The sequence below is a fragment of the Oryctolagus cuniculus genome, chromosome 8 (assembly GCF_964237555.1).
Source record: "Oryctolagus cuniculus chromosome 8, mOryCun1.1, whole genome shotgun sequence".
In the NCBI taxonomy this organism is placed as follows: Eukaryota; Metazoa; Chordata; class Mammalia; order Lagomorpha; family Leporidae; genus Oryctolagus; species Oryctolagus cuniculus.
Window position 1 is genome coordinate 24603347 of NC_091439.1, and position 21215 is coordinate 24624561.

General features: G+C 48.7%; 1 protein-coding gene across 1 annotated transcript in view; it reads left to right on the forward strand.

The window, feature by feature from the left end:
- The first annotated feature begins 290 nt into the window (after window positions 1-290).
- MAML3 (mastermind like transcriptional coactivator 3) overlaps window positions 291-21215 on the forward strand; it is a 477422-nt gene continuing 456497 nt past the window's right edge. Inside the window, exon 1 of the mRNA XM_002716951.5 lies at window positions 291-1652. Coding sequence (XP_002716997.2) covers window positions 1197-1652 — 456 coding nt within the window. The 5' untranslated portion in view covers window positions 291-1196. The remainder of the gene's footprint in view (window positions 1653-21215) is intronic.

Sequence of the window (21215 nt, forward strand, 5' to 3'; positions counted from 1 at the left end):
CGAGCGCGCACACACACACACACACAAACACACAACCCCACACGCACAGGTCAAAAGTTGATTCGTTCCCGAGACCCGTCCACAGGCGTTCTTTTCCTCCTTTCCGGCAGCCCAGCCTTTCCCGGGTCAGGGAGTCGTGAGGCCGGGGGCGCCGGAGCGGCGGGGGAGGGCGAGGCGAGGCGAGCCGGGTGCCGGTGCGCGCCGCGCCCGCTCCTGCCGGGTGCGAGTCCGGGCCGGGTTTTGCGCCGTGTCCCCGGGCCTGTCTCACGGCCTGCAGCCGCCGCCGCTGCCGTGTTTACTGAGCTCGCGCGTCCTGATATCACTCCGCTGGCATGGAGGAGGAGGAGGAGGTGGAGGAGCGAGAGGAGGAGGAGGCGGCGGCGGCGGCGGCGGCGGCGGCGGCGGCGAGCGGTTGATCATTGTGATGGTGGCAGCGGCGGCGGCGGCAGCGGCAGCCCAGCCGAGCGTTAGGGGCTGCTCTCCGCGCGGCGTTCTGCAAAGGACTTCACCGATCTACTTTTGCAGCCGCCTCGGACTGTCCATGTGTTTACTTCCCCCAGCCCGAGGATTCGGTATCTAGGTTCCTGTGAAATGCAACTGAGCAGCCAAAGTACTTTGAGAACACGGGGCGGCATAAACACCAAAACTTTTTTGTGGAAGGAAAATGCAATAAGCAAGCTTGCCGTTCTCCGATGCGCGGTGGAGTGAGTGTGTGTCGCGCCTGTCCGCACAGGAGGCATAGGCTTGTGTGTGTCCATGGGGTGTGTTTTTCGGTACGTAGGGAGAAAACGCTTGCCAACCACCGGAAATCTCCTGGAATTTATTAGAAAATAATGGATTATAAAAAGAAGGCAGGAGAGGAGCGGCGCTCGCCTTGAGTTGCAACCCGATTTGCTGCTGGCTCAGTTTGTTGTGATTCTTTTTGTTGATAGGTGTCTGATGGTATTCCGATAACACCCCCCCCCCACCCCGAGCTTTACAGTTTTTTTTTAAAGGAAACAAAAAACCACCCCCAAAATCTCTCCCCTCCCTGCTTTTTTTTTTTCTTCGCCCCGTCGGGATCGCCGTTTGCATCCATGTGCTCGCGTCTCCCCCGCGTTCCACTTAAACTATTTTAATCCTTGGACCCAAGGAGGAGGCTGATCGGGGGGGTGGATAAAAAAAGTTCTTCCAAAATAGTGTGCCCGGGGAGCAGGATGGGGGATTTCGCAGCCCCCGCTGCTGCCGCGAATGGCAGTAGTATTTGCATCAACAGCAGCCTCGGCGGGGCCGGGATCGGTGTGAATAATACTCCCAATAGTACTCCCGCTGCTCCGAGTAGCAATCACCCCGCGGCCGGAGGCTGCGGCGGCGGCGGCGGCGGCGGCGGCGGCTCGGCGGCCGTCCCCAAGCACAGCACCGTGGTCGAGCGGCTCCGCCAGCGCATCGAGGGCTGCCGGCGGCACCACGTCAACTGCGAGAACAGGTACCAGCAGGCTCAGGTGGAGCAGCTGGAGCTGGAGCGCCGGGACACCGTGAGCCTCTACCAGCGGACCCTGGAGCAGAGGGCCAAGAAATCGGGCGCCGGCCCCGGCAAGCAGCAGCACCCGAGCAAACCCCAGCAAGATGCGGAGGCTGCCTCGGCGGAGCAGAGGAACCACACGCTGATCATGGTGAGGGCGCACTGGCGGCGGGCTCGGGGCGCGCGCGCGCCGGGGGTGGGGAGTGGGGGCGTGGAGCTTCTTACTTGGGGGTACGAGGGACCGATTTGCACACGGGGTGCGGCGGGCTGAAGCCGAAGGGTTAACGTCAACTTTTCTGAGAAAAAAAAAAAAAAAAGCTCCAGGCTGCCGCTACCTGTTAATCTGTCAGGGTTGTCAGATTTGGGGAGGAGAGGGCGAGAGGGGGAAAGCCAGTCACGACTGCGAGGGGCGGAGGGAGCCTCGAAGTGAGGTGCGGGAAAAGTTTCCCCCTCCCTCTCTGGGAGAGTGCACCCCTGAGTGGGAGCCGTGCTCCTCCTCTTCACCTCTAGCTGCGCCGCCCCAGACCCGTCCCCCTTCGCCCACCCTCTCGGCACCTCTGCCGGGTGCAGGGAGAAACGGATGCTGTCGCAGACCCTGTGCGGGGACAGGCCCTCGACACCCCTGGCGGGGACGCGGGAGCCTCTCGCCGCCTCTTCGTAGCTCACCCCTTTGGGGCTGAGAAAAGTCTGAGAATTTTGTGAATGAACTTTGAAGTGGGTGAGAAACGAACGAGCGAGCGAGGGCGGCTACGCGCGCGCGGTGCTCGCGGGAGCGCGCGGGAGCGCTCGGCTCGCCGCTCCAGACTCGGGGCTAGCCCGGCAGGTGGAGCCGCGGGCAGGGTGCACAGAGCAGTGGCCCCGGCGGGGGCGGAGGGGGACAGCTACGCCCCGCATTTGAGCCAGGAGTCCCCGCCACGCAACTTCGCTTGGGATTTCTTTTTCTCCCTCCTCATCCTAAACTTGCCCGCACCCAGCCGGCTCCACTAGTTTCCCCCTCCCCCCCGCACAACCTCCCTCTCCCCCGCTCCCTGCCAACTTTGCGGGGCTGTCTAATAAGCCCGGAGGAGTGGGAGGTAGCTGGGAGCTGAACGAGGCTTAAATGGCTGGGTGGGTGGGTTCGCCGCGGGATGAGCAGCCAATGGCTTAACTTCTCGGGGAGGAAGGGGCAGTTCCCACCCCCCTAAACCGGAGCGTGGAGCCCTTTCTCTTATCTCCCCTCTCCCGTTCTTTGGCTTTCCTTGGGCCGGGGGCCAGGCCGGAAGCCTGGGGAAGGTGTCTGCGCCCCTCCCCCCACCGCGCGGTGGGAACCGAGGGGCGGCCCCCGCGTCTCCCGGGCACTCCGCGCCTCGCTCGGAGGCGCACTGCCCGGCGCGGGCAAGCCGGCTCGGCGTGCAGCTTGGAAACCGCGCACGGCCCCCCGCCCGGGAGCCCTCGGCGACGGGGGTGGTGTCAGCGCCGCCGCGGGCTTTTGCCGGGCGCTCGGGCCGGCGCTCCGTGACAAAGAGCCTGCTGGGGGGAGGGGAGGAGAGGCCGCCGCGCGCGCCCCCGCCCCGCACGTGAAGAGGAACAATTTGTTTATCTTGGGCTTCAAGAAGCCTTCCCTCCTCCCAGTTCTCCGCGGCCGCCGGGCCCCTCCTCCCCGCCTGGTCGGCGCGATCCTGCCCAGTCCCGCCGGCTGCACCTCCCTCCTCCTCCTCTTCCTCCTTCCCGGCCCCTCCGGCCCGCCCTCCCCCTCCCTTCAGGAACGCGGCCGTGGGGGAGGGAGCGGGAGGCGCTTTGTCCGCCTCGCGGCCCGGCTCAGCCCCGGGGCCGCCCGGCTGGGAGGGGCGCCGCGCCAGCGACCCTGCCCCACCCCCGCTCCCCGCCGCGGCCTGGAGGGATAACCCGGGTCCCGGGGCCAGGGAAGGGAGGATTTCGCTCTCCAAACAGGAAGCCGAAACCGGGGCTTCTCTGTAGCCTTGCAGATTGTACCCGGAGGCGGGGCCGGCCCTGCACCTCGGCCGTGGCTCGCGTCCCCCTTTCTCGTACCTGTGCGGCTGCCGCCCCCCACCCCCCACCCGCCTCCCAACGCGCTCCCAATGCGGGGAGGAGACCACTTTGTGAACCTGAGCCTGAAGGCGAATTCGAAAGGCACGTAGGATTTCGTCCTCGACCGCTCCACGCCCTCTGTTCGTGTGCGTTACACTCCACGCACACGGATTGCGTAGAAATGGGCTTCTCCGTGCGACCCTCAAATTCGCGTCCTACGGAGTCCCCCCACCCCCACCCCCCTTGGGGAAGGAGGGCGGCCAGACACACGCCGCACCAGTTGGGCGACCCTGGAACAAAAGCTAGCGCCGCTCCAAGGCCGGGTCGCTTTTGGCCAAGGCGAGAGATGCAGAGTTGGCGACCAGAAAGTTTCCGTGTTGGGGCCCTGTTCTCACGAGGTGCCCCTGTGGTCTCTGGAGTGGGGGGTGGCGGGACTCGGGGTGCGCGCGCCCGAGTGTAGTGTAACCGACCCTGCAGGTGCAGCTCAGCGCCGCATCCTGACATTACCTGGAAGGAGGCGGCCAGCCCCAGTCGGGGGTGTGCTTTTGCCAAGGGAAAGATAATGCTTACTTGAGTGGACCAAAGGCAGCGCCTGTCGATTTCACAGTGAATCCTAATGTAGCGGCTGGTAGATTTGAAAAACGATTGCCCGAGAGTAAGATTTCTCTCTCTGTTCTGTGTCAGTAATGGAGCCTATTGGTTAGACGTATGTAAATACCAAGGCCAGGTAGAGAGAACTGGAGTAATATGCAAGCTGGGACTGTTTCACACGCGCATCTACCAGTGATGTCAGTGGGAAGCGTGTGTGAAACACTGACATTATTCTCTGTATAAGTCCTATTGCCTTCTAAAATCGTGAGTTTGAAAACTCCCCTTGACCTCTGAAATGACAGAGAATTTTAACTTAGACTATGTGTGAAATAAAATCTTAAAAATAGAGGTTACCAAAAAAAATGTTGTACTTCATTTTCTTGAATTGACTGCTGGATTATGGCTGTGCTGTGCTGGGGCCCAGAGCAATTAAATTTAGTTCTCAGATTGGACTCCCTATTTGGAAAGCCCTGAAGGAAAGCCGAGGTCAACTCCAGCCCAATGCTAAGAACTGTGATGATAAAAATAAAAGCGAATAGGATTCTTTTCCTTCTCATTGCTACTGTTTACCTTCTAAGGGCCGATATGACCCAAAATACTAAGTATCGATTAGTTCTCTTTCTGCCTGGCTTGGGTTAAGAAGGCAGTCCAATGAGAGCTTTACCACTTTTGATTTGATTTCCTATCTTACTGTTGTAAGCATAGGCATGAAAAACCAAAAAGCAAACAAACGGAAAGCGTGATGGGTGAGGGGCGATGGAAATCTTTTCTGCCTCGAGGTTGGGTTCTGTGTGGTTCCTCCAAGTCCTGGCTGTGGAGCATATAGCACAGACTAGGTTGGAAGCTGCCTAGTCCCTTCTGAACACAATCAAGACCTTCCACCCCTACACCACCCCCCAACTCCTTCCTTTATTTATGAAGGAGATTCCTGCCCCGCCAACACACACATACTTGTTGATGAGAACTGTTCCTTCTGCCTGATAGAAACTTTAAGTTGAAAAGTGTTTTATTTGTGATAACCAAAGGAGGTATTGTTTATTAGCTGTACGCGGAACTGAGCTCTTGGTTATAATTTCCAGATAAATGCCAAGTGGCAAGTTTGTTTTCAAAACCCAAGATGAACATGGTGTATAATCATTCAGGCACCTCAGTAAATGCACTGCACAGTTTTCAGAGTTCCAAAATGTTGTTAGTCTTCATTTGACCTTGATATGACTCATACTGTTTCCCTGACATCCTCATTTCCAGACTATGCTTAAAAGACTGCATACATCTGTGTGACCCTCTACCCTGAAGAGTTTATCACATAAAATTTATTTGCTGGTAAGCATATTAACTCCTGGGCATGGTATTGATGACAACAGCATCCTATCCAAAACGTTCTCATCCATCCCTGGAATAGATCCAGGAAATGTCAACATGCTGGTCTGGAGCTCAACTTCCTTGTATGTGAGCGTGGCTTGCCATTCCTTGTCCTATTAAAGGTGCATCACTGGCCCTGCATCCGGGTTTTTTGGCAGTCTTATACTTCTAGATCATTTCTGACTCTTTCCTGCAACAGCCTTGCCTTGGCTTATCCTGTTCTGCCCGCGTGGCTTACACACAGTTATCTTTTGGAAAACTTTCCAGAACCCAAGAGGGTGTGCTTTACATTTGTGAAAAGCTTTTTGAAATTTCGTCTCTGCCCTTCATGTGTTGATCTTTTCTGAACAGGCGTTCTATTTCAAGTTCTAATACATGTTTAATTCTGTTGTGTTCTTTGGTTGCAGTACATTTTACTTAGGACTGGGCAGCCAGTGGTCAGCAAAGTAGAAGCACAGTTAATCATTAATTGTAATCTACAAAATGCTTTTTGACTGGGTTCCTACCTGGGGAAAGCGGAGTTTTCAGGCATTAGTTTCCTTGATACATTCCATCCTGTCGCATGAGAATTCTAAGGGCAAACTTGAGAATTTTGTGAGGTTTTCTGCCACATGATAGGACAAACATGAGTATTCCTGGTGCATGGTTTACTGACATTTCTCTAAGAGGGATGCAGATCTTAACCAGTAAATAGAGTTATGGTCATATAGTTTTTTTCTGAATTCCTAGGAGACCAGTAGCCACCTGTTGTTAAAGAGGTTTTCTGATTGGCTTCTTTCACTTGCTTGAGATACAGTGCACTCTCTCTCTCTCTCTCTCTCTCTCTCTCATGCACACACACACAGAGGCACGTCTTGCATGCTACATAATACTTCTTGGATACATATGAAGTACTTATGTGTTATGTCACTTATGGAATGTCATTTGTGGTCAGTGTTCTGTGTCTGTTAATTGATCGTCTTGTGCTGAAGATGGATAAACTCTTCCTTCTTTTTGCACGTCATTCCATCACAGAGAACTATGAAACAGACCAGTCAGCCATCAGACTCTTAGAGAAAGAGGAACATATTTCATATTATGAAAATCTTAAGAATATTATGAAAATCTTGAGAAAGATAATATCTGCCTTGTGAGTCTCCCGTTGCTCTAAGGCTGATTATTGAGTTTTTGGACCCTCCAGCTGTTGACTTTGTTTTTCCTTCCCCCTCCTGCTGCCAGCCTTTTGGTCTTTGCCAGCTCTTTAACACCTTTACCAAAGAGTGGCAAGAACCAACAAGAAGAAGGGAAATTTAATTTGGGGGCTTCTGACTGTTAAAACCAATAAAACAATTGGGTAAGATACCATTTTGGGCTTAGTATGCATTTGACTTTATGTGCTGTTTATTCTTCCTAAGTACAAATAATAGAGAATAGACCAAATTTTTAATTTCATTCATTTGTTCAACAGTACTGGTGTATAGTCCATAATGCTTTGTGGAACTTAGAATGCTAAATCATGCCCTTGCATCCAAGATTTCTACAATATGTGTATTCTTTGTAGGTTTTTAGTATTATTCTAGCTTGGTTTAAGGGGATGCAGTTTTGTTTTGTTTTTTTTTTTTTTTTTTTTAATCAACATGATTATTGATGTCAGTGACTTCTCAACAGTTTCAAGCTTTAGGATGTGATAGCCCCTTCCCATAAAATCTTATGGAAAATAGTGTGCTTTACTTTCCCGCTGTTTCAAACTACTTGGATGTTGATATTATCAAAAAAATAAAGCATGGGCGGCACTGTGGCCCTGGGGCCTGCAACACCCGCATCCCATAAGGGCTCAGGTTGGAGTCCTGGGAAACAGCAGAGGATGTCCAAGTGCTTGACCCCCATGGAGGACCCATGTGGAAGACCCAAATGGAGTTCCTGGCTCCTGGCTTCAGCTTGGCCCAATCCTGGCTTTGCAGCCATTTGGGGAGTGAACCAGCAGATGGATGATCTTTCTCTGTGAATCTGACTTTCAAATAAATAAATAAATCTTTAGGAAAAAAAAAGAGGCTGATTGACAGATGACTGCCCCTCCCCCCACTTAAATCATTAAAAACACAGCATGCTTTTCTCAGAGACACAGTCTAAAATTTCATTATTCTGGTTTGCGAGTTGGAAGTGTAGCTTCTGGAAAATCAGCTCTCACTAAGAATAAATTCCCCTTCATTTTTGTTGGTGTTTAAAGCACAAAATAAGATTATATAAAATCACTCCGAAAATGAAGTTAAGGGCCTGTTGTTTACACGTAAGCATCATAGGTTCCATGCACTGGGTCAGGGAACCAGCACTCTTTTTCTCCCCAGCCTGCCTGGCGGTCCCATCTGCTAAGCAGTAGATGGGCTTTTGAGATCCCTTCCCCTTTGGGGAGAGAGGCACAGCTTTCCCCAGGGCCGCATGCGCACATGCAAAGGGGGAAGGCAATTGCTCCTGTGGTGCAGATTTTCCTAAGGCAAGCTGTGCATACTATTCTTGGGGGAATTTAATAAAAATCCCAGAAGGCTTGCAGTATTTCCTCTGACATAAGAAAAGTGATTCCTTCAGAATAATTTAGGCACCTCCTTTTAACTCCATCAGGCCTCCTGTTGGTTGGAAATGACCTTTATGCAAAAGCAGAATCTTTTAAAATACTAACATTCATTCCTCTTTAACATTGGCTTAACAACTGCAGAGAACTTGACTATTTATTGTTATTTATTTAACTAACAACTTCCCACACTTCCTTTCTAACCCCTTAAATCTCCATCTTGTCAGGTCCAATCTGGTTGTGGAAGCCCCTCCGCTCCCAGCCCTCCCCTCTCTCCGCGCTTACTTCTGCATGTGAAGAAGTGATCAGGATGCATTTCTGTATATCTCTCCTTGTCTCACACAACATCTTTCTCCACCTCCAGAACACGTGTCTGGACAGGGGCTGCTTTCCCTTCAAAGCAAAAGGCTGAAGTGCTGTGAGTCTATGTGTATAGATTCAACCTGGGCTGTTGCTGTGACTCAAAAGCATTGTGCGCCTCTAAAAGACAAGCGCTGCTTGTCCCCTTTCTTCTCCCAGTGGTTGGTTATTTTTCTTTCTTTGATTGTTTGCTGCACGCTGAAAGTAGCTCAGAGATTGAGAGTGACTCTACAGGGGTGGGGCTGCAGGCAGGGGCTTTAAGGAACTCGTGGTACTGTGAGAGAGGCAGAAGGGGATGAGCATTTTGGAGGCATCACCTGCAATGGATGGCAGGGGAGAGAGATGAATGAGACGTGATTGGTTTTGCCTGTTTGTAGAGAACAGACAGGACCCTGGTGCCTTGAGGGGTTTGCAGAGGCAACGTGTGCTTTGAGCACTGTACACTGAACTTGCAGGCCTCGCTGAAATGCAGACGCGTGCTTCCAGGAGTTAATATCGATATTGCTTGTATCTGGAAGAAAATCACATTCCTAAAATATTTCCATGCTCTCTTAAATTACTACTGCTGCCATATGAATGGGCTTCCTGTGGGATTCCTTTAATTCAGTGGTTCTCAACTGGTAGAGATTTGCTCTGCACCCTGCCCTTGGAACATCTGGCAAGCTAGGGAGACATTTTGGCTTGTCACACTGAGGGGGCTGCTGGTGTCTAGTGGGTGGAGTCCAGGAAGCCTGGGAAATGTCCTATAGGGCACCCACAGCAGAAACTTACCTGAGCCAAAACACCAGTGTTGGTGTAGTTGAGAAACCCTGCTTTAACTGAGGAATTCCTCCAGGTTGAGGAACATATTCTGGGAGATGCAGTTACACCACGTGGCTTTACTCCAGCTTTTCAAGAAGATTCTCAGTGCTTAAAGAGTAGAGATGCTGTGACAAGGTGGGGAGTACCTGGGAAGAAGTGGGAGCATTGCTGTGCCGTATCAGCTGTGTCCCAGCTGTCATGGGACAGTCTGGCTTTTTACTTCCTGATCATGGGCTCCGTCGCTTTGCCTGTCAGGAAGGTGAGGAGTTGTCACCCTTTTTATCTCAAGGAGTGATTGTTAATATCAAATGAGTTTGTTTATGTGAAAGTCTGAGAGCCCTTTTGGGCTGCACAGATGCCGGCCCTGGTTCATGAATTATTTTCATTTTACTTGTTGCCTCCTGCTCAGATGCGAGACTTGCAGGAGAGTACTTTGAGGCATATTTCAGTCATGTATACGCCAAGGTCTAACAGATCTGTCCTGCGCAAATGCTTCGTGTTGGGCATTGTTGTAGCCACTGGGGAGCAAGTGGTGAGTGGCCATCCCTGTTCTCACTGGACTGTATCTGGGCATCATTTCACATTTCAGATTTCTTTAGGAAATGATATTGTGATTTTGTTAGACATGTTATTGGAAAACATTAATAAACTAACATCTTAAGGGTGCTAGAATGCTTTAGAGCTTCTTGCAAGCATTACTTTCTGTAACAAAATTTATTTTCTACTTTTGAATGTTTATTTAATTGGGGGGGGGGGGGAGATCCCATCCATCTGCTTGTTCTCTCCTTTATGTCCGCAATGGCCAAGACTGGGCCAGGCTGAAGCAGGAGCTGGGAACACAACCCTGGTCTTCCATGTGGGTGACAGGAGCCCAATTCCTTGAGCCTTCACTGCCACCTCCCAAGGTCTGCATCAGCAGGAACCTGGAGCCCGGAGCCAGAGCTGGAAATCAAACCAGTGATTTCAGTGTGGGATGCAGGCATCTGGACAGTTAGGCTAAATGCTTATCCTGCAAATTTCGCTTTTTATTTTGCAAATGGGATTATTTGGAGTGGGGAGAGTATTAGTTGGCATGCTGAAGAATAAGCTTAAGGGTATGGTTTGACATGCGGCAGATGACTGTCCCCGTGTTCACAAGGTGACCCTTGTTGCTGGAGGATTGCAACTTGCCATCAAGCCTTTAGAGAAATGAGACAAAGCAAAACGAGAAGGAAGCAAGCAGGGGGTACGAGGGCTTGAAGCCATGGCGCATGAAGAAGAGCTGGAAGACCTGGAGGTGTTTAGTCTGATTCGGGGACTGATAGGGTTCCTTTCTTTGAAGGGCTGTCATGTGAAGACAGGACTACCTGTGCTCTTTCTGGCCTCAAGGGGGTAAATGTAGGTTCTGTAGTTGGCAGTTACTAGGAACCCGTTTTTAAATACATATTTAAAAACCCAAATTTTACAAAAATTAAAGCTGTTCAGAGGTGAAATGGGCTGTCTTGATGGGTGGCAATGAGCCAGCAGAAGTTGTTCAATTGGCTGGAACGTTGGATAAGGACAAGGACAAGGGCTGTTCTCTATTCATTGTTACAATCCTGATGACTGGAAAAGGACCTGCCTGTGCACAGGAAGAATGCTAAGCATGTGTGGCCTACATTGCTAAATGGAAGTAGGTAAGAAGTGACTTACTCCACTCCTTCCATGTTACTGCCTTTCTCGGAAGTTACCCTGGTTTCTCTCTAGAGCTTCTCCTGCTTACCTGTGTATATTGCACATAATCACACAGGAGTTTTTGTACATAATTGGAATCACTTTATAATACTTATCCGGGGACCAGCGCTATGGCGCAGTGGGTTAAAGCCCCAGCCTGCAGCGCCAGCATCCCATATGGGCACCGGTTCAAGTCCTAGCTGCTCCTCTTCTGATCCGGCTCTCTGCTATGGCCTAGGAAAGCAGTAGAAGATGGCCCAAGTCCTTGGGCCCCTGCACCTGTGTGAGAGACCCAGAAGAAGCTCCTGGCTCCTGGCTTCAGATCAGATCAGCTCTGGCTGTTGCATTCATTTGGGGAGTGAAACATCAAAGTGGAAGACTTCTCTCTCTGGCTCTACCTCTCTCTGTCTTTCAAATAAATAAAATAATTCTTAAAACAAAAAAAACTTTTCCAGACCATTTTAGCACAGATGATGGTTGGGTCCCCCTAAAAATATGGCTTAAAAAAGTTTCAACTCTCATAACTAGTGTTGAGCTTTATGCAAACATCATTTTTAAGGGCTGCATAACTGCCAATTAACACATCTTACAGGTCTGATGTTCTTTCCTTTCAGCTGATGCTAGAGAGGATTGTATTGATGTAGGAGCTCCGTTAACTAGCCCCTGACCATTCTGGGAAAATGGGAAATTCACTTCCGTGTACAGATGTGTAGTTGTCTTTATTTTCCTAAGCTTTGAGTTTCCTGGGCCTTTATTTGTGGAATGTATTTCGGCTGGTGATGCATCTGTGCTTCTGGGGGGCAGGGAGGGTCTGTGGATGCAGATCTGAGTGGCCATGAAAGTCTCAAGTCTGTGAGTTGCCACTTCCTATGGCTTAAATTACCCTGACTAATCCAGTCACCTGTGTGACATGGTAATAACAACCTGCTGACCCCGCCAACTGTAGAAAATGCAGCGGAATGGACTTGCCTTGACAGTCACCCTGTCGCATTTGGTTAGACAGTGAGAAGTCCTATCAGTTTTCATTATTCACAGGTGCTGAAGTGGCCTGAAGACCGCCCTTCATCAGCATCCCAGGCTCCTTTGATTTACCTCTGACAGGGCGCTTCCCTACCCCAAGCCGAGACTGTCTCTGTTTTCACAATGGCTGGAGCCCTCTGGCCCCAGGATCTGTGTGCTCTGGGCGGCTGCTTGCCTGGAAGGGTCCTCCGAGCAGTTGCATTGGCTAAATAGCCATGTTCTCCCAAGGGTCCTCCGTGCCCACATGGCTTTCCTTTGGGTCGGTTTGAAGAAGACCCAGATTAAGGCATTTGGTAGTGGGGTCCTTGCCTGCCCCTGCTTCATCCTGAGGACCCTAACTTTGGTACCTCCTGGCTCCCACACCTCTGCCCTCTTTCCTGTCCCCTTTACCACTGCCTCATGTTTTACCGTTGTCACAGTGACAAGTACAAGTTACGGCGTGCAGTGATCTGAACCAGAGAAATAAACCAAGGGTGGGAACTCAAGGGATTGGTGGAGGAGGGAGCTAGATTTTACACATCATTCTCTCCCCAGTGATCCCCGAGCTAAGCACTCTGCTGCCATCTGTGACCTGGATGATAATTAGCCTTTTTTGGGGGCCATTTAGCTGGGCCACATAGTTTAGTGAGAAAAGCCTTTGGCCAGCTATGGCAGTGCAGCCGCGTGTTCAGTGCAGGCTAGTGAAGTGGGGCTCATTCTAGACACAGCAGGACCTCTTCTGTTGCTTAAATAGCCAGGGTTGATTGTGTCCATAACACAGGAAAATTCGCTGCTAATCTGGAACCCAGGCCATCCGATATGATAAACTAAGAGGTTGAGATTCGTGGAGCTGCCTCTGGGCGTGCGGTGACTTCCGCCTTAGCCTTTTCCTGGAGTGTTGAGCTGCTCACTTGTCCCTCTGAGGAGTGAGTGCCGTCTTACTGTTTTTGTGGTTGCTTCTGATTTTTACTACATCGGTTTCTTTCATTTCTCCCGCTAGAGTTTCTTTTAAGAAGGACTTTCACCTACACATAAGTAGCCAACTCTTGGCGTTTTGCAGAAGTATCACACTTCTATGTTGATTGGAGATGAATAAATGGTTATCTAAACGATTTGAATGCTAGTTATGTCACAGCTGCTTATGACTAACAGATGAAAACAATTTTCCAAAGCCATTGAAATTTCAACTATACTGCAATAAAAGTATAATTTGTAATTCCTTTGAAAAACATTTTCTTATTTTTCTTTTAAAAAGGTCCAGAGATGATTTGTAATAGATACAAATAAATGGCTACAATTAGGTCCTACCATATTATATAGTTCTTTTAAAAATATAACTTACACAGGGCCGGCGCCGTGGCTCACTTGGTTAATCCTCTGCCTGCAGCGCTGGCATCCCATATGAGCACCTGGTTGCTCCTCTTCCAATTCATCTCTCTGCTGTGGCCCGGGAAGGCAGTGGAGGATGGCCCAAGTGCTTGGGTCCTGCACCTGCACGGGAGACCAGGAGGAAGCACCTGGCTCCTGGCTTTGGATCGGCGTAGCTCCAGCTGTAGTGGCCATTTAGGGGGTGAACCAGCGGAAGGAAGACCTTTCTCTCTTTCACTGTCCAACTCTGTCAAATAAAATATATATATATATAACTTACAAAAAGTATGTTTCACACTTGTTTTTTTTTAAAAAAAAAAGAAAGAAAATGCAGAAGTTCAAGGCTAATCTTGACAGAAGAGCCATGAAGAGTTTAGTAACTGTGGTTATGAATGCCTAAATGCGGGGTTCATGTTAGCATTTATGCAAGGCAATGTGACACATATGAGAACTTGACACAATTTTCAGGATACGAAGTCAAAGAAATGAAATAAAAGTGGCTTACTTTCTTGAGTGTGGACTTCAGAACTGTCTAAGTGATAAGAAAGCCAGAATTCCCCTGGGGGTTAAACGTACTTTCCCTTTGCTAGCTCCTATCTATTCCTACTCCTTTGTCCCCACGTTAATCCACTGTGGTATTTCAGTCCATCCTTTCTCCCAGTCTTGGGGAGGAGCGTGTGTGGCTGTAGCAGGGGGCAAGCAGGTGGTGTTTGTCTTTAATCACTGAAGGTATTTCCTCATGGTGGGGTGTGCGCATGCGCACCCTGGGCACTGGCCCAGCTCTGACAGTTCTCATCCTGCAGTAGCCCTTCACCCGAAACCCCTGGTGTTTGGTAAACTGAGCTGGTTTATGTATCCAAGCTCAGAAGGCTTTACATCTAAATGGCCGAAAATGTAGTTTGCGGTTTAACTCGGAATTCCTCCATGGTTTGCAGCTGTTATTAGGTTTTTTAAAAAATCATGTTGATTTGCTGCAATGAAGCATAGGACCAGTGATTTCAGCTGGTGCTTAGTTCTCAGCGCGTGCAGAAGGAATGTTTGAGAAAGGTGTTTGGCCTACCAGTAAATAACCATCCTCAAAAACATTTTTGGCAAGTAGTATAGAGTGGAATATATCTGCAGCCCGCCGCGAACTGGGAGTAGAACTGGTGCCTTTGAGGGTGTGACCATGTGACAAACTGGTACTTTCGGGGATCAGGCCACTGAAATGCAATCGTTGCCTTTTTAGCATTTGATCCTGTTTTTAGATTTAAAAATATTGATAGGAATCATTGGGGGGGCATTTTTTTTTAAAAATTAACTATTAGATTTGTGGTTGAGATTGGAATACTTACAAATGTGTAAGGATAGTTTTCAGTGAGGGAATGTGATGGTAGGGTGTGCTATGAGAATCAGGTGTTTGTTCCCTCCTGGGAGGCCCCGGTTGTTTGGGTGACTGGTATGGTAGGCTTCGTGTTTATCTGAGGTCTGGAATGTCACAGGTTCCTGTCTTTGCTTCCCTCTTGATTCTCAAGTGATGGTGTAGGAGTGACGGTCCTGGCTCCTGGGGTGGGAGCAGCCCTATATGGAAGAGGAAGGGGAGATTGGCTAGCCTTGGCATGCTCATCCACTTTTTCTAATGCCATTTTCATTACACTGTTAACAAAGATAGTGGGTACTTTGAGTAGTTATTTATGTCTGTCTTTTCCTTCACAGTGTAATGCACATTTCACTTGTTTTCTTCAACTTTTCATAATATATGTGTTTATGATACACGGAAGAGCAATACGTTAGAGAAGAGAGATAATGAGCTTTGACAGACTCACAGAAATGAGATTGTAAGAGGAGGAAGCCAGAGGGTTGTTTCAGAAAAGGGTTGGATCACTGGGCTTGAGGAAAATCTTCCACATAGTCTTCAATGTGAAAATTCACAGGTTGTAGGAAGAAGTGACTACTTTTGTGATTATTAAAAAATTAACCATTTTTATAGTTTAAAAGACTCCAGTTAAATTTTCAACATAGAATTTTAGATGCAGAAATTCAAGATACTGCATAATGAAATGGGAGGAGGAAACAACAACCCAGCTGTTGATGTTAAAATTCCTTGGGTTGTTCCCGCTGCCCATGAACTTTAACTTTTCTCTTAGGTTTTGAGGAACCTTTGTTTCATAGCCATTTACACAACAGTCATTTTCCCCTCCCTTTGGTGGCTGCTGCATTTGGAGAAACCACCTTCAGGAAACTCATTCATTCAGCACCAACTTGACTTCGCCCTTGATCCTGGCCTTCCCAACTTGGGACCCCTTGCAGTCTTAGTGTCTGTAGAGGAGAGTGACCATGAGTTGGGTTAAGTGACGCCTACTGTTGCACATCATTTCTGTTTTCTGCAAGAATGAGAATACTAGTAGACCAGAGTGAGATACTGATGGCGGTGAAGAGTGGGGAGGGATGAAGTCCATGTCCCGTAAGACCAGCAAGGCTTGGGGGTGGCTCTTCCTCCCCAGGGCCAAATCTTGCCCTTTTTCATAGTGGGGGTCGTGATGATGGACAGGAGAATCTAGAACATTCTGGAATATACTAGTGTATTGTTCCTTAGGGAGAGAAGAGGGGGGCCTTTAAGGAGAATTTCTCAGAGAAAGCAAATGTTTAGGCAGCTCCAGCCGAGTGAGCCGAATAGTTCTGTTTGGTTACCATAGGCTCTCAGCAGCAAGGTCTCTAGCCTTGATTAGGGGATTGCTTGGGGTGGGGGTGGGGGGTCTCAGGAAAGAATGACAGAGCCAAAAGGTTTGGCTTTCCCCCTAGATTTAACCCACTGTCACTGGGGATCCGAGTGAGAAGCTCCTTTAAAATGTCCAGCTTTTCTTCTCTCCACACCCAGGAGCTGCCTGTGCTCCACCCCCACCCCATTCCTCTGTCTTTTGTTCCATGAATAAATATTATGTGGTTTGGTGCTCATTACTCTTTGATATGAAAAAAGGCAATTCATTAGGTTGAGGGAGGAGGAGGAGGGAGCCACCATTTTTCACCGAGTGCATCAGGCGCGGTTACACTGATTTGAATTCCCAGAAAAGTAATAAAGCAGTGAAAATAATGATAAGACAGCTCCTGGGCTGACAGCTGCGCGGCCCCCGGGACGTGGAGCCGGGCCCCCGGGTTGCGTGCGGCAGGACAATATTGTAGAGCATATGGTGCTGCAGCAGGCCAGTTGTTGAACTCAGCGGCCGGCTTTTGTTTGGGGAATTCCCCCAGCGCTGGGGCCATCCTAGCTCTTCAGAGACTTCTAGTCTCATTGGCAAGAGGACTCTTGGCCCCAGGCCAGCCTGGCTGTCCCGTGGCTGACTCAGGCCACGTGGAAAAGCGCTTGCTTGGAGAGCGCTCACTCCTCCCTACTTGGGTCACTAATCATTTGTTCAACAAGTATAAATTGGGATATTTTCCTATAGCAGCCCAGTGGCAACATTACAAAGGGACATTTTTCTATGGGAATGCCAGTTAATTATCAGATGCATGAATTCATTGGGGCTCAATACTTCTTGTGAGAGTGAAAGTTGTTTTGTTTTGTTTTTAGTGCTTTTCAGAGCCCTTTGCACATTACCTCTTCATTCTTAAGGTTTGAATAGCCAAAAGCAGCAAGTTGGTTAGGGTAGAGCTGCTGCTAGAAAGGAGAGAGAGAGAAAAAGAGAGAGAGAGAGAGAGAGAGTCCCTGTCTATCTAGTTTTTAGAAGATGGTGCTGAAATAGGCCTTTTGCCTAGCATGGTTCTATTTTTTTTCAGTGTGTGAAGCTGACATGTGTGTGTGTGCATAAAAAGGCTAATTAACTCCACTTTCCTCAGTGGGGGTCTCCTTGGCTGCCCTGTTAGTGGGCTCCACAGTGGCCAGAGCTCAGCCATCAGCCTGAATCCATTATGACTTCAACCTCTACATGGTTTTGGTCACCCATTTTGGCTCCTTTCCTTTGGATTCCAAAGTGCAAAGGATGATCCAGACGGCCTGCCCAGGCCTGGAAGAGGTTCCCTCAAACATAGCAGACGGCGAGTCGGGGGGAGAATCACACTCCATGAGGAAAAGGGCTGTAGCCCGTGCTCTTGTGCTCCGTGCAGAATATTTTTATTTCAGGAGCTAAAAGGAGGAAGTGGGTGGTGTGTGCTCTCGGTTCGAGGAGCACCGAGTATAACCATAATCTTGGTCTCTGTGCGATCTTTCTTGCCGAGCACCCATGAAGGCTGGCTGGGTGGTGGTGCTGAGATGAGTGAATTTCTTTTTCTCATGCGCAAATGTCATTACAAGGCCGAATCTGCTGGGGGAAAAAAGACGCATAGGTGTGCATATGCATACATATTTCTATGATGTTCTCCTAATCACTACTCAGATATTATTTTGTAACACTGGGATCTGCCAGGGAAACTCATATGTTTTGCAGGCCTTGGTTTTTACATTTTTGAGCAGTGGCCTTGAGAAAATGTTTTTAAGTGGAGAAGAATAGGTCTGTGTATAAATCTGCTGTAAATGGGTGTGCACTGGCTAGAGAGCTCTGGGAACAGGAAAGTTTATGCCTGTGCCCCTGGAGGTGGTTCAGGCCATCCTGAGAAACCATCAGGGGGCTGTTTTGTGTTGATTTGCTAGGTTGGCTATATAAGCTCTCTACATGTGTGAATATGCCTTCAACCTCAGCCTAATAGTGTGTTTATACAAGGCGAAGTCGGGGGAGTAGCACGTCTGCTTTTATTTTCTCTGTGTTTCCCAAGTTAGAAGACCAATTTGTATGTTCTCTGCCTTTGAGACATGGAAGAAAGAAGATAATGAAGGGCTTGACTCTTCCTTATGCTTGCCCTGAGTGCTGTAGAGCCAACGACAGCCACTTGTAGGGGTTTTACTGTAACTGTTACAGCCTCTTGGGGAGCAGAGATGGGAGAGATGGAAGAAGGGGTGCGTGGGGAACAAGAAGAGAGCTAGAGGGATAGCTGGAGAGAAGAGGGGGAAGGTGGGAGAAGAAATGATAAGACATTTTTGGTTGTTAAGAATGGGTGAAGGGGTGGGCCTCTGGCTCCGTGGTTAAGACACCCCTTGGGACGCCTGCATCCATAGGGAGGGAAGTGTCTGGGTTGAAGTGCTGGCTTCCTGCTGATGCAGACCCTGGGAGGCATAGGTGATGGCTCAAGCCCTGAGTCCCTGCCTGGAGTGAGTTCCCGACTCCTGATGGTGTCCTAGCCCAGCTCCAGGGACTGTAGGCATTTCGGGAGTAAGTCAGCAAATGGAATATCTGTCTGCCTCTGTCTCTCTGCCTTTCAACAAAAAAAGAATGAGTGAAAATTCAGACAGATGAAGTGTCTTTGTTTCCATTTAATTACATCTGTAAATATTTTTATAGCTATTTTATATTTGAGAATAATATTAAATGTTCTAATGACGAGACATGTTTAAGGGACAAGTGGAGCAACAGCGAGACCCAATTCACTTACAATGTCACCAAATAAGTAGTTGGCAAAGCAAAGATGGGAACAGATTTTTGAATGTTCTACCTTAGGTACAGCTTTCCCAGCTGGATGAAGAAAGGAGAATCTGAAAATCTAACCGTGTTGTTTTATAAATTATTAACAAATATAATCTTCAGGGCTTATGGGGACAGTTCAGTTAAAAAAAAACTTGCCTCCTAATGTGATTCGTATTATAATTATTTAATACCGGAAGGACTCTTATAATTGAATTTTAGGGTGTTTCATTTACATTCAAGCTGGCAAGAGATGCAATACTATCACTTTGTGGTCCTCTAATTGCTGTCCCAAACATTCACAAAATGCCCTGTGATTCAATTGTAAGTATCTTCTAGGGACTGTGCAATTATATACTATGTGGTTATCAGTATAAAGCGCTGGGGGATACTAAGCCAATCAGATTGCTTCCATGGTAGATGTGCGTAACCTTGTAATTGATAACAGAAGGTTCTTTGGATAATACCACAAATTTTGTAAGGGTGACCACTGTAGTTTTAGGGCCATGCATATTACATGTAACAGTAGACAGTAGCTCCTTTTAATAGGAATCCATTTTGGGTGCTGGCACTGTGGCTTAGCGGGTAAAGCCACCGCCTGCGGTGCCAGCATCCCATATGGGTACCGGTTAGAGTCCTGGCTGCTCCACTTCTTATCCAGCTCCCTGCTAATGCACCTGAGAAAGAAGCAAAAGGTGGCTCAAGTGCTTGAGGCCCTGCGCCCACCTGGGAGACCTGAAGGGGCCTCCTGGCTTCTGGCTTGAGATCTGCCCAGCCCTGGCCATTGTAGCCATTTGGAGAGTGAACCAGGGGATGGAAGATTTTCTCTCTCCCTCTCTCTTTCTCTCTCTGTAACTCTGCCTTTCAAATAAATATAATCTTTTTTTTTTATTTTTAAAGAAATCTATCTTTGCTCTCCCCTCATTTAAAAATAAATACAGGCAACAATGTAATCTTCAAAATATTTTTGATAGTGCTGATAACCAGCACTTTAAAGTAAATACCCATTGACACAGTAATCAAATAGTGAGCCAACATATGTGTCCAGAATGAATGAAATACGAAGTCTAAAGATGTGGGCCAGAAACCTCTTGTAGCCTTCAGTGCAAGAAAGGGGGGGGAAGAGTGCAGTTGTGTACATAAAGCTGTGTCTGTAAAACTGAAATTTAACCAAGAACAATACAAGGAAATATGCCACACATAGAAAATAATTACTAGATGAGAGTACCTGTAATCTTTGAATTAGAGAACAGAGACCCAGCCTTCTCAGAGATGCTTGTGCCAGTGAGAAGTCTTCAGCCTGCTCCTCCCAGGGTACCACACAGGCATTTACTTGCCAAGTTTGCCTTCTTCCAAGAGCTCTTTAAAGTGGCCGCCCGCTCAACAGCAATTGCTTCTGAGTGGTGTTCAAACAACCCTGACACGAGTCCCTTGGTATATCATTATCTAGTCTCATATTTAACCTTCTTCTAATAGCCTCCCCAAAGTCCAGCATTGTCAGCCAGTGCCAGAGGAAGTTATAAAAGGTGTTTTTCCCCCTCTTGACTGCACAGCTGTGAGAAACATCGCTATCCAAAGCCGTCTTTGTTTTTCCCTCTTTGTCCTAAGGGGGAACCAGGTAGTTGTGAAAGTAAAGTGACCTGTTGAGATAGGCCAAGCTTTGTGGCAAGTGTCAATACATTAATAAGAACTTCTCTTTTTCCGGTTTTTGCTGAGTCTCTTGCTTGATTAACTCTATTCTTATAGGAGAGAAGGGCAGGGTGTATGTGCATTCATGGACTGTGTGCCTCTCTTTCTGCCTTCTTAAGTGTGTTATTACTGAAGCATGCATTTCAGTAGGAGGTCAGGTACAAGCTGCAGCATTGTGGACAGGTCTGGGAACAGTGGAAGTGCTTATACTGGCAAAGGCCCCGCCCTGCGCCTCCTTAGAGCAAACAAGTTCTGCTTGCCTGCTTGCTCCACCATCTCATGTCCCTAGGAGCAGTGTATGGAAATGATGACAGCTCTGTCGTCTGATATAGGAATTGCAGTGTGTTCCCAAGTTTACACGGGTGGGGAACACCCAGGAGGTCTCATTCTGAGTGGACACCAGAGGCAGATGACCCCAAAGACCCTTCCCAATCACTGTGTCACATCTGGGGTCTGGCATTGTGTTGGGGCAACAGGTGGACCTGCTGATGTCCTGGTCCCACGGTCAACACCAACCGCCTGGCAGAGGTGGAAGAGATGGGCCCTGGAGGGGAGAGCTAGATCGCAGAAGAAACGAAACGTGTAAGAGGGAGGAACACGAGGAGACCTTTTTGCGTGTTGACTCTTCATTACCTGGAATTGATTTTTGAAGTAGAGAGAAGGAAAGTTTCTCCACCCTCCTTGGAGACCGTTTGTGAAGACCTGTTCTCTCTTCCCTTCCTGGCTCCTTTCATTCTGAAGCATCTTTGTGATTCTGCACGCATTTCCAAGGTACCTGCTGCCCCTGCAGCAAAGCCTTCAAGGTAGCTGT